Genomic DNA, 13445 nt, shown 5'->3' with positions numbered 1-13445 from the left:
GTCACAGGGGATAGCGGGGGCTGAATATACCCGGGATAGGTAATTAATTACTTTTCCTTATACTTGCCCGAGAGGATGCAAGTATGAAAACAATGCTATTTTTATTTCTATCGAACAATAGAGTGCAAACGCGGATATATTGTGCTCTATTTCCAAAAGGACAAAGCAACAGTAATCTACCTCTCTGAATTCATTTAATTTAGTATTTCGTGTTTTGCATCGAAACAATGGAATTTAGGGCTTAGTTGATATTTTAAACTAGTTCAAACGCACTGGCTCGGTTTTGGCATTAGAATTCAAGACCTCTGCCTGCGGGCCCTCTGCCTTGAATTCTAATGCAAAACCTAGGTCCTAGCGTTTGAACCTTTATATAAAATGGAGAATTGGGGAAATAAATACAAAGGGGTCTTCAACAAAGTAATCCATAATTTCAATCTCAGATTGCAGAACAAAAGGTGAAACATTTAAAAGTCATTCTAAGCTATTAAAGACCATAAAAATATTAAAAAGAATTTTATTCTTCAAGTTCATTTTTTTAAGAGAGAAACTAGAAAACAATTTCATTCTCCATTCCAGAGCATATAAGCACCTACAGCAGCTGAGGGCAAAACTTAATAAGGAAATAGTGGATAAGTTTGCTAGTGGTAGGACTACATCACATAGACCAAAGGAGGAGAACCAAAGAATTAAAAAAGAACAAAGGTACTATTTATATCTTCAAAAATGCTACAAATACTCAAATTGATAAGAGTGGGAGGTTGCAGTTCAAGTCCCAGCCAAACTATCACTTAGGGTCTTATTAAGTTATTTAAGGCAGCAACCTTTATAAATGATTACATCTGCAAAGGGTAAGACTTTCACTGTCACTCAATCAGATGACCACTTTATTGGTGGCCAAAACTCTTAGCAACTAGAAAAGTTAAGAGGGCCTCGTTATTAGTTATCATTGATAATGCAATGTCAAGTTTTACCACTATAAACAAAGTTGGTACTGTAGTTATGGTATGATGATGTGCTAAGTATATAGGATTCCTTGAAGGTATTCAATATAATATTTCATAAAATTAGAAGGCCATGATGTTGTTTCATGACATTAACATTAAAATGATCACTTCCACATTTTAGAGAACTGTGAGCCATTACGAGGCATACAAAGTAAGATCAAATAAATCACTTTATTTTATTCAAAGGTTTGAGAAATACTGTAGCATTGGCATCTTAACTGGCATCACATTTGTCCATCAATATTAGGGCAAATGGGAATATGTTTTGTTGATTGTTTAATTACATATGTTGAGAATCTGATCAACTTTTTATGCTAGAGAACAGCCTAGAAGTGTGTTACAGGATGATCCCCCACATCTTCATCCTAGACAGCCTCCTGATTTTAGAGATGAATGGTAAGACCATCATGAAAATGTTTTCTTTTGATTCAATGTTCCTTTTTTAGGAAACTAATTATAAGGCACATCATTCTTATCTATCTTATTAAATAGGTCACCACCAGAAGGAACTTTCCCTACATATGGAGATGGGGATAGATTCCCAGGCCATCCAGGGTAAAAAATATATTTAAATCCTTTTGATAAATATGCTAAAATTTGATTTGATGATGATCATTATTCTGAATGACTGTGAATGACTTTGCAGTGGTGGTGGTATGATAATGGATCCTTTCAGATCTGGTGACTTGCCAACTTTACCAGGTTCATCAGCCACACCACCTGGACAATTACCAAGGTATTATAATGGACCTTAAGTATTGACAAGCATTAAGGATGTGGATGCCAAAACAAGGATACAAGCATGTTTTAAAAACTGTTTTCCATGTGGGTGTGCCATCATACTTGACATTGTCATTCTTTCTCCAAAGTGCTTGTGTTTATTTGCATTTTTTTATGTTTTAGAAAAGAAGGAGGATGGCTTGCACACATGAAAAATAGTTTAAAAAACAGCTCACATATTTTCTGTTCCCCATCCTCAATGCTACTTGCTTACTAGCGTACCTTATTTTGTAAAGTTGAGACAAGTTTCAGGATTTAAGCAACAAAGACAGATAAACACTTTTATAAACTCCAGTCAGTAGATGGTGCCTAAAGAATTGTTTGATTCCTTTGTTTCTACAGAGAGCTTTGATTGGAATGTTATGCAAAAATGTTTAAAAAACCTTGAAGTGTTCCTGGTTCAAGTGTCAGCACTGTAATGCATTATTCAATACTGTATGCATCAAAGCAACTTAAAAGTTTTGCCAGGTGTTTCATGTTTGGGGTCAGTGTCCATTGGTAGAATGAAGCTTGGGATTGGACAAAATAACAAACACAAAGAAAGCATGGTGAACAATGTGTATTGTTCTACATGTCAGCTGCGTTCTTTGTTTTATCTCACCATTCATTGTTTGTTCATCCACTCCCAGGCTTTGTTCTGCCGGTTGTGGATTACCCCATGTTTGAAACACAAATTTTTATTATTGAATGATACATGTTTATTCTATAGAAAAAAGTCAGTCAATCAGACTTTCTATATTTTTGAATGAAGATATAGAAATATAGATATTAAGTTATAGTGCTTGGGAACGAGGTTGAATGGTTTATTTTTGAATGGTTTATTTTTTGAATGTTTTATTAAGAACTGCTGTGTCACTTAATTTGTTCAGGGGTTCTGTACCTCCTGGAGCACGGTTTGATCCATTTGGTCCTGTTCCACCAGGAGGCTCAAGACAAGATAGAAGATCAGGGCCATTTGCAGGGTTAGTAATTCATGCTAATAGTGACCTTTTACATAAGTTTATTGATTACTTAGATGTTTAGTGGAAGGGATGCAAGATAGGGAAGTTTTGAACAAGCAGAGTGCCTTATCAATTTAAAAAACAGATGCAATGAAAATAAATTTGCCAAAAAGAAGAGTGAGGAATAGTTTACACCTTCATTAAAAGTGCCCTACCTAGCTTTGTTTACCCTGAATTCCATAGGCTCTCTTGCCCCTATTCTTACTAGTGGTAAATTTTGTTATCAAATAATACTTCTCAGCTAATTCTCCATCAAACCAACTGGGTGTAAAGAAATACCTTAAAATAACATATGATCAAAAAATGTTTTGATGTATTGATCATTTCAGACCTGATCCAGATCACCTTCCTCCCCCTGGCTATGATGACATGTTTATGTGACAAGTATGCAGTATCTCCTTCCTGCAGGGTCGTATTGCAATAATACTGGAAATTATACTTGTAGTCAGCCAGTAATGTAAAATTATTGTTGTTTAAAAGAGAATGTTCTTATGAAGATTTTGAAATTGTCCATTGCAGCTGATAGCTTTTTTATGTAGCATATACGATGGCATTGTCAAACAAAGCTTTTCAACTTTAAAAGATATTAAAAATATGTAAAATGATTAATTTGACCAAATGCTTGATTGATATCACAAAGGTCATTAGGTCAACATGTAAGTCAACATTTCCAATTGCATTCTCGTATATTATTAGTAGGATTGGAAAAACTATCACAAAGTAAAAAAGACTGAATAGAAAAAGAAAACACCAGAGCCTTTTTCGAAGCTAACACAGAGTGGCTTGGGTGGTGTATTGATTGCTAATGCCTCATCTTTTACTGCTGTGAGTTCAATGTGTCAGGTAGCTGGTTATAGCCCTGCAGACGCCACATGTGAATTGAGTTTGTTTGATGTGTTGTTCTCTTCATTACCACAAGGGTTTTTCTCCGGGTTCTCTGGTTTTTCTCCCTCCATAAAGATCAACATGTAAGTTGAGCCTTGTGAGCATAAATAGTGCCAATATTACTATAATCAGCCTTTTTTAACAAATAAAAGATAATATTATGATTTACTTGATTGGTCAATAATGATATTTCAATAATGTTTGACTGCCCTCATGTTTGACAGAAGTGATATTCATGTCATCTGTAACAAGAGGCACAGGTGATTTTTTTTTCTTTATTCCTTTCTTTCTTTCTTTCTTTCTTTCTTTTTTTCCCTCACCTATACCCGATTTAAGTTGTTAATTTAATTTCTTTTATTTAAAATAACCTAATACAATAATCCATAAGTATTATGAACTTACGATAATCCCTAACCAATTCAGGACTCATACTAATGTGTAGTTCCAGAAAATATTGAAAATTCTAGAGGGGAGGGGGGTCAGAGAAAGAACAAAATTACAGAGTGTGTATGGAAGAAAATTGGGAGTTCCTGAATGTCCCTTTACAGATTGGTGGGGGTATTGATATTTTCTTGAACTACACAATAAGTAGAGGTTTTTCATGGCTGCCATGTTTGTGGACAAGAACAATGCAATTTTTTTCATGATGAGAGAATATGTTTTCCAGTGGAGACAATTTATTTTGTTTTGCCCTTTAAGGTGACTGCCTACTTTTGGAAATTGATTTCAAGTTTTTTTAAAACTTTGATTTTCCAAATTGAAATTTAATGCTGATTCCAAATCTGGAAAGAAAAATAGGTGTCCCGAGCTCGTTTTCGAGATAATCAGCATTTAATGGAAGCCTACGCACGAGCTTTTGGAGTAAAAAATGCGCCACCGGAAGTGATTAGAAAAAATTAAGATTCATATGATAGTTATTTGCAGACTATATGATTGCACGAATGAAGGCTAGTCAATCATTCTACAATAATACATGGATATTTTCAACAAAAAGACAAAGAGATACATTGATTTGTCATATTTTGTAGTTTCGGTGCTCTTAAAAAATATCAAAGTTGAACAAAAATCCCTACAAAAATCTATTTTTTCATGTGTTACTGATTTAAACTTTTTCTAAAATGTTGATATAACCTAGATTTTTAGGAGTTTTTTTCGAATGAGCTATTAAAAAGTAGAGAGTCCCGTGCAAAATTTGAGGGTTTTGCCCTGTGAAGCTCAAAACGTGTATGGTTCTTCAATAAAATCTTGTAGATTTTTGAGCGGTTTTTGAGCGCACGCTCTAAGGGAGGCAAATGTAGATTTTTTAAACCTAGTAATCCCTGTTATTAGGGTCCTTTAGAAAAGAACAGTCCTATTACCTTCGTATGTAATTTGCCTGTTTAATACTATATAATGTATATAATAATAATGTTTTTTAGAAAAAAGTTCCTTTATCTTTCTGAAATTCATTTGTTCATATTTGTGCAGATATGAAAACATTTCAAAGAAATATTTCTCCAGAGAACATCATGTAAAAATCGCATGGTTTGCTGCAGTCTTAATTTTTTAAACATATTTTCAGGTCAGAAGGCATAATATATTCAATATTCAAATAATGAAAGCACAGGGAGTAAGCCTGAGCCATTTTGAAATTAAAAACCTTTTTTAAATATCATTAAGAATAAAGTCAAGCATACAACAGGATAAAAAACAATAATTTATTTGATTGAATGTATAATAAATGATAATTCAGTTTAATTTAAGTAGAATGCATTAAGTATTGCTATTGAACTGACACTGCTTGCTAATACAAAAAATTGATTCTAGTTAATCCCCTTTACAACCATTGTCTTGGCATGCTTTTACCTTAGCGGTTTTATTTTAACCCCTAAAACTATTGTCTAACAGCCAATGATAAAGACATGTTCTCTATTGCCTATTGGATTTAAAAATACTATTGTTTAATGGTTTGAAATATACCTGAAAAATCTACTTGATTCTGATTGACTGAGCTGTGCTGTTAACCAATAGCTGCAGTGCAAATTAAAAATTGTAAATTTTTCATGTATATTAATCAGCAATATGGTTTCTCTTTCAATTTGGAATTAATTTTCATTTGTGTGTTTTTCAAAAAACTCGAATAGCACTCTCCATATCAGGTATCAGGTTTGTACTATTTTGAAGGTTTTTGAAAAACCCACTTGTGCAATTTCCACTCAAAACCATAATTACCTTTAATAAAATGGGATTACTCTACCCTAATACTTGTATATAATAGAGATAACTTTACCTCTCCATTCTAATTGTGTATATTAAATAATTTAAGATACAATACATTGTACGGTTCATGTTCAGCTTAGTAAATGAAGCAAGATTATATACGAGTTAAGGCTATAATATCAATTGATTGGTATGTCAATCACCTAATAAATCTTGTGCATTTTATTACAAGCCTTTAAGGGAAGGATAAACACTGTCCTGCATGCTAAATCATACATCTACATTGCTATTGAAAATCTTCACTAAGCACAAGACTGGAAATGTAGAAATGATAGAAAACTATTTAAGATTGGTCAATATCATACATGTCAAATTGTGAATGTATGGTAAGCTGGGGTTCTAAACAAAAGATACAGCCATTTGAAGCTGTGCATGCTTGCTGATCATGCCAATAATCTATCAAGAAATAGTTACATGCTTGTACAAATTTACTGACTGTATCAATCTGGTTGATTAATCAGAGTGCATGTTGTTTTAGTGTCATAATATTTACCTGGATGTGATTATATGTGAAAATTAATTTAAATTGCTTAACTCTAATTGTTTGTTTTACAGCATGTGTCCTGTTTCTAAGACCTAACTGACTCCAGATGTCTGGCAATTCAATTTCCATCAATCAAATTTGCAATGGGCCGAGTGCATTCCTAGTCTTTCTGCTTTGCAAGATATAAGTACTCCCCAGACTTGACAGCCATTTTCTAATCGAAAATAGAGTGTGGAGTTGTTGGAAAAATTCAACACTCACAATCAGAATGCACTTGGCATAAAATGTAAATTATATAGTTGTGTTTGCCTTACTATTTATTATCAAACCATTTAGAATCGAATAAAATTATTTATGTGCACATGGAAGCATTTATTCAATTTAGTAAGAAAATATTTTAATGTTACTTATTAAGTTGATCAAGAACATTGGCCCATTACCTACAAAAATATCCTCATTACAGACAAAATACTGTTCTTTTTTGTACTTTTAGGACAGAAGTAACACCAATATCAATTATGACGATAACAGTGTTCTTGTTTTTTAAATGCACACGAGGATTTGAAACACATTACACACTTTTCCATCTAAATGAGATACTTGTTTTGTGGAACTGGTTTAACTAGTTTACTAATACTGTCATTGTTCTTGTTTTTTTAAATGCACACGAGGATTTGAAACACATTACACACTTTTTCAATCTAAATGAGATACTTGTTTTGTGGAACTGGTTTAACTAGTTTACTAATACAGTGTTCTTGTTTATTAAATGCACACGAGGATTTGAAACACATTACACACTTTTTCCATCTAAATGAGATATTTGTTTTGTGGAACTGGTTTAACTAGTTTACTAATACATTAAAGCAGACACTGCATGTCAATTGATGCTGCTTTGCAACTTACATACAAGTAAATTTTGTACCATTATATTGAAAGACAAGACTCAAGATGGCAACTGGTTGTTCAAAGAACACTGCTTATATGTCACTAGTGAACAAGCACTGTAAAACTAAAAAGATATGCACATAATGATAGATAATATTACTCATAATAACAATATACTCAGCAGGACAAAATTAACAATTGGTCAGTCACCAGCCAAATTAGTTTTAGCTTGGTCATACCTAGCCATGTTTCTGGCTCAACATTATTGGTCAAAATAACTGGTGAGGCAAAAATTTGGCCAGACACGTTCCAATTCTGGCTAATCCTAACCCTAACCCAATTTTCTAGAGTTTATTTACCATTTTTTTGTTTTATCAATAAGCTAACAAATTAAGAAAAAAATTTAATATTTCGTTGTCATTTTTGAGATTTGTTGAATATGAATTGGAATCATGGTTACAGACCAAACAAATCTTGGTTTCATATCTGTATTATAGATAGCCAAGTCTTCCAATATTAATTGAAAATTTGCATACATTATTTTTCAAAGAAAACCTCTCCATATAATTTCCAATAATCAAGCAATGTAAAGGCCATTCCACTATTTTACTTTGTGTGTGCGGACATTTTTTAAAACTAAATTATACGTTAACTTAGTTTGGTAAATGGAAAAAGTCAGATGAAAATATTTCTTTGTGTAACTTGAGACCTTTCTTTTTCAATCTAAGAGTGTTATTTTACATTGTGTATAAACAATATTTACATGAGCAGTAGACATAATTTTTAGATATTGTTATCATTATATCATGAGTCATATTCCAAGAATTCAGTTAAGCAAAAAAAATTATAGACAATAAAAAGTTTTTAATATTCTGCAAACTCAGATATTTCAATGGCTTGTTGTGAAATTGTGTTTTTTCTTTACTTTCGCCAGTCAAGAACATAAAAGGTGCTGACTGATTATTCTTGATTGTAGGCAGCGAAAACCGAATTTCAGTGAGCAGTTCACAGAATATGGAAAACCACAGTAATGATTCTTGCCATGATTCTAGACTGCAAACAATATAACCTTGAAACTTTAGTAATACTAAATAGCACAATTTCATGCAAATTCCATTGTTTTCTATTGTTTAATTAGCACTATTTTGTACTATTTAGTAATCAGTGTTTCACGGATTAATTGTTTGCACTCTATGACTATTAATGTTCATTACAATTGTTGCATTATACTATATTGTAGCCTCTCGATTGGGTTTGTAAAATAGTAGTACTTGCTACTAGCAGTAGAATGTAAATAAGTCTATTTGCTTGGCACATTTCTGACTGATCTTCCCAATATTTAATACTTTTTTGGTATTTATTATGGCATATCTCATAGTATATTCACTGGATAACACAATTTCCACCACTTTCTTTTTCTTTTAGCAACTTAGTTGGTTTGTATCTCTCCAAATAGGCAAGCTGTTTTGCATTAATTGCACCTCTTCTTTTCCTGAAATAAAATGGGGCAACTACCTTGATAAAATGTTCAATTTTTGATTTGTAGGCCTATAACTGGCTTCTTAACTTTGTTGTCACCGCTAGAGGATACAAAATAATTGTTCAAAAAAGAATCAAAAAGATAACTGAATTGTACCAAACCATTGATCAAAACTTTACCTTCTTATGAATTCAACTGCGTCTTCATACTTCATGCCACTTTCAATTAAGGCTAAAGCCACCAAGACTGGTGCTCTACCAAGTCCAGCAACACAATGTACAGCTACACATGAGCCTGGTTTTTCTTTAAAGTTACCCTTAATTAACTTGAGCCAATCTTCTACTACTTTTTTAGGTGGAGCAGCACCATCATCAAATGCCCAATCCTAAAGAAAAAAACAGTAACATATCGAAAACCAAATAAAATAATCAGTAAAGATCTTTCAAAGTAAAAAGAAAGCTAGATTATAAATATGGGACCCTGGATACACATATTAATGGTCTATCATCAAAATAATTGCAAATGGTTAAGCGAAACTGGTTGGGCACCAAAGGAAAAATAAATAAATAATTTGCATTTATCTCTGAAATCTTTTTTTTTGTAATGCTTTTTTTTACTTTCAGTCATATTCCCATGTAGTAGCAGTAATAGTACTGGGATAGTAGTAAAACTTTAGTAAGTAGTATCAGTAAAACTTTATTTAGACACGATAATCTCTTCATAACACATGCTCTTCCAGAGAGTCATGTGTATATGATATACAATACTTAAAACTATGGTGATAAAAATACAAAGTTCCAAAACAAAATCAACTTATGATAAAAATACATTTAACATATATAATCTTAATTTATCCTAATGATTTATTGGAACAGTTTAACTGTATAATGAGTTCTTAAACAACTGCAAGCTTGATCTATCTCTAATATCTATTGGTAGATTAATCCAGATAATAGCCCCTCTATATAACTATAACCATTTTTTCCAGCTTCGGTATTTGGTCTTGGTACAAAAATATTGTAGTTTGGATATAGAATGAAGTGTGTATGTGAAGTAAAAAAGGGCATGCTACCACATATAATCACACTATTATAATATGTAATATATAATACTTGAGGAATGGTTGCATGGCATTCCTTCAATGTTTCTTCTACGTTTGGAGACCATTTAGAGTGAATTTTGAACGCTATCTTCAATGATCATTATGCTTGTGTAAACACCAGGGTAAACAGGAGAGAAAGCCAGAAGAATGTTTCCAAAACAGTTTTTGCAAGATTGGGAAAATGTACCCATTTTTAATACATTAAAAGTTGTTTCCAAATTACAAAAGCGCTCAGTGCTCTTTTATAAAGGAACCTTTTCAACAATTTTTTTTACAACATGGAATGAAAGTTTATGAACTCTGTTGAAGTTGATTTATTTTACTTTAAAAAGGTCCATCTGGCAGCCGGCCGTATGACTTCACTATGATTCAAAGACCTGGTCGAGTATTCCGCGTTACAGCCAAAAATGCAAAGCCTAAGATTATTTTGTAAGGGGGCCAGGCTCCCCAAAAAAATTTCGTGGGGGGCGAGTGTCCCCCGGATCTGCCGCCCCTGTGTATCAATCCATGAAGAGAAGTAGGATAGCCAGCAAACACTCAGAATACTTTTTAGTACATATTAACACATTATATCTGAAAACCAGGCCATTTTAGATTAAACTGTTTCGCCAGGAGCAAATTTTGTTGACTTTTCAATTGGATTTAGCGATTCTATCCCCCACATAAACTAGAAGTGACGTCATAGTGAAATAGGGCAACTAATATGGGTCTGGCTTTATAAGGTGCATCTACTTAATAGGGTGTCCACTTAATAGGGGGTCTGCCTTATAAAGGGTGTCCACTTAATAGGGGGTCTGCTTATTAACGGGTTTTGGCTGTATAACTATAACGTAAAGACATTAACTGCAGCTGTCAGTGTTAGTAGTGAAGAGAATAAACTATATGTTATATACTATTATTTCTCAGTATAGATAAGGTATTATTGCAAAGTAAGCTTATAGATAATATTTATACTATGCCAAACAGTTGTACAGATTTTTCTGATATAACATAAACTGACTTGTCAAAACAAATGAAGAGAGCAAATCGAAAGTTCATGGGACAAGCATTGTTTACATACAATGGATATAAAAAATATCATGTTGGAGACTGAATAAATTTTCAATCTGTAAATGCAAAGGAACATTCACAAGTTCTATTGCCTTTGATTTGCAAAAACCTCAAATATGTTCAGTATAATAAGGAATAATATATACCGTAACATAGGAACGCACACCAGTCCTATCTATGCATTCAAGCTTCTCTAAAAACCCTATCATAATTATATTCACTTTTTATAGAACATTTTGAAATAGGTGTGTACAGTAAATTCGAACGTAAAGGAAGAAAAGATCTGTCTAACACACAAGCCCGTCAAGCCTGAAAAGCCGGTTTGTAAAATTTCTGAGCAACGAAATGTAAGCAACAAGCCGCTCCTTATACTCGGCAAGTTAACACAGACAAAATACTTTAGCAATTGGAAGACGAATAGGAAAAATCCATTAAATAATCTTAAAGCCTCTTTTACTTGTGGTACCCAGAAATATCAAACAAATGGCCAGCCATGATTAATTTCACAACTGAACAGGAAAAAAATGTAGAATAAAAGGAACCGATTGAAGGAAATTTAGAAAAGCAAATAAGAATACAAAATACAACCATAACGTAAATTGATCAAAGGAGTCTTAAATATTTCTAGTAAGATTCTTAATACAAGCATTGGTTCTTTTCAAACTGGATAGCATTTGTCCGACACTGTTTGGGAAGACCTAACCTCACGTAATAGCTCTCTATAGAATATGTGGTCTTATATCAAATCAATTGCTATCTGTTCCCTTTAAAACAGAAATCAAAAGTCACAATCAACCAAGGACACATATACAAACAATCTAAACCTATATAAGGTGTAGAAAAGACATTTTCTTACCAGCACGATGATTCCTTCCTTCAGCAACGACTCTGTATTGTAAGTCGGTTCACAAACACGCACAACGGTGTTTGCACTGTACTTCTTCAACTCCTGAATACAAGGTAATCAGAAGTCAAACCATCAAAGAATACAATAGTTTATACCGTAATATATAATACATTGGTACCTACCGTAATATACTGGGGTAAGTTGGTATTTGTAGGGCGATCAGTAATCAAGAACTTCATGTTCTTGTGTTCAAGCATGACTGGTCCTGGTCCATGAAAAGACCTCGACTGTGATGGCGCGCCAGAAGGCATTTTCATTGCGGTATTTACTTGCTTTCCAATTAATTTTACACTTTCAAGGGGCTTTGGAACTGCACATTTCATCAGTAAATAATATATTTCAGTCTTGCAGCCAAGCTACTCCATTCAATAAGATTTGACGATTAATAAAAACGAAAATTTGAACACGTTCAGTTGTGTTGGGCCTGGCACCAGTCTCCACTATCGATCAGAAACTCCATAAGACTGTGTCCACAGTGGTCGTAGCACTAAATAACATTAAAAAACCGGTTAATCAAGTGAAGGTTATGTCCTTACATTATAAAGCATCTCTACTACCAAGATACATTCGAAAAGGACGCAAAAAGAAGGGTAAACGTTGTTAGTTAAGATAGATCGATAAACAAACGAAAAGAGGGAGTGTGAGAGCAACGGACAGAACAACTGATCAAGCTCCCCAAAAGAAGCTCCTTTTCTACCTAGGATACGCGATTAAACATCTAATAATACTTACTATGTTTGTTGTCCACATTGAAGGCACTATAACCTTTTTGTTTCTTCCACACGGAAGAGAAGCGGTTCCAGTTTGCAAAGATCTCGCGAGAGCTGCACGCCGTCACAAGTATATTAAATTTATTTCAGGCAGTTGCACAATTAATTCTCTTGTGACGCAATATGTGACTAATTGCACATGCGCTCTTTCATCCAAGACACGTCATGATCAAAAAACTTGAAATATCAGCTAATTTTTCTTCCTTATTTTGATATTGAATTGAAACACCGACTGTAGGTGTTTTGAGCACTTTTTAAAGGTATTTCTTTGATTCGGGACGTAAAAGCTCTTCTGTATACCATAAAATAGGAATTTGATCTCACAAGAACGAGGTGGAGTTATATTTGAAATCTGCCCCCAAAATAATATTGTATTTGGATAAATATTTGTCTCATAAATCTTAGTGGCCGACCAAACGACAACGGGCGATACTTTCTGAACTTTGTGAGTCCAGTGTAGTCCACACGGACGAGTTCAGTCCATGGTTTACAATATACCAAACTTGGTAAACAAGAAATGTCATGATATTTGATAAACAACTTTACGGTTTTTCAGGGTGTGGGTGGTGTGAATGAAAGGGTGTATTTACCACAGCACTCTTTACCAAGAGAGTGTACCAAAACCAAAAGTGAATCCAAGAGCAAAGTTAAGCAGTTCATTTTTTATGGCGAAAGACACCAGCTGAGACCGGAACTACATAACTCATTACACAGTATGTAAATCCGCTGTGAAGACTATGAACTTGAACTTTTGTATTTTAACCAACCGAAACAGAGCTCGAAGCATTAGCTCGATTCTTAGTCGACCGAGCAATCTTCAACTAGATACCATAAG

At 33.6% G+C, this 13445-nt stretch overlaps 2 protein-coding genes across 2 annotated transcripts; one reads left to right on the top strand and one right to left on the bottom strand.

Moving 5' to 3' along the window:
- Positions 1-576: 576 nt before the first annotated feature.
- LOC148904354 (proteasome inhibitor PI31 subunit-like) lies at positions 577-3394 on the top strand (the record flags this gene model as incomplete). Its single annotated transcript, XM_089025415.1, has 6 exons — positions 577-702; positions 1323-1400; positions 1497-1559; positions 1651-1740; positions 2654-2746; positions 3115-3394. Coding segments are annotated over 6 exons (502 nt in total), but the record flags the coding sequence as incomplete, so codon positions are not given.
- A 1959-nt stretch (positions 3395-5353) lies between these two features.
- LOC116297667 (protein tyrosine phosphatase type IVA 2) lies at positions 5354-12715 on the bottom strand. Its single transcript, XM_031705944.2, has 5 exons — positions 12573-12715; positions 11963-12327; positions 11790-11882; positions 8961-9166; positions 5354-8793 (listed from the first exon to the last, which is right to left on the bottom strand). The coding sequence occupies exons 2-5, from the start codon at positions 12161-12163 to the stop codon at positions 8685-8687; spliced, it is 609 nt and encodes a 202-aa protein (XP_031561804.1). The 5' UTR covers positions 12164-12327; positions 12573-12715; the 3' UTR covers positions 5354-8684.
- Between the last annotated feature and the right edge of the window lie 730 nt (positions 12716-13445).

Source organism: Actinia tenebrosa, unplaced genomic scaffold (assembly GCF_029948245.1).
Source record: "Actinia tenebrosa isolate PJP-AT-01 unplaced genomic scaffold, QUT_ActTen_1.0 utg1892__unscaffolded, whole genome shotgun sequence".
NCBI lineage: Eukaryota > Metazoa > Cnidaria > Anthozoa > Actiniaria > Actiniidae > Actinia > Actinia tenebrosa.
Note: the sequence above shows the minus strand (reverse complement) of the source record. Positions and strands in the feature narration are given on the sequence as shown.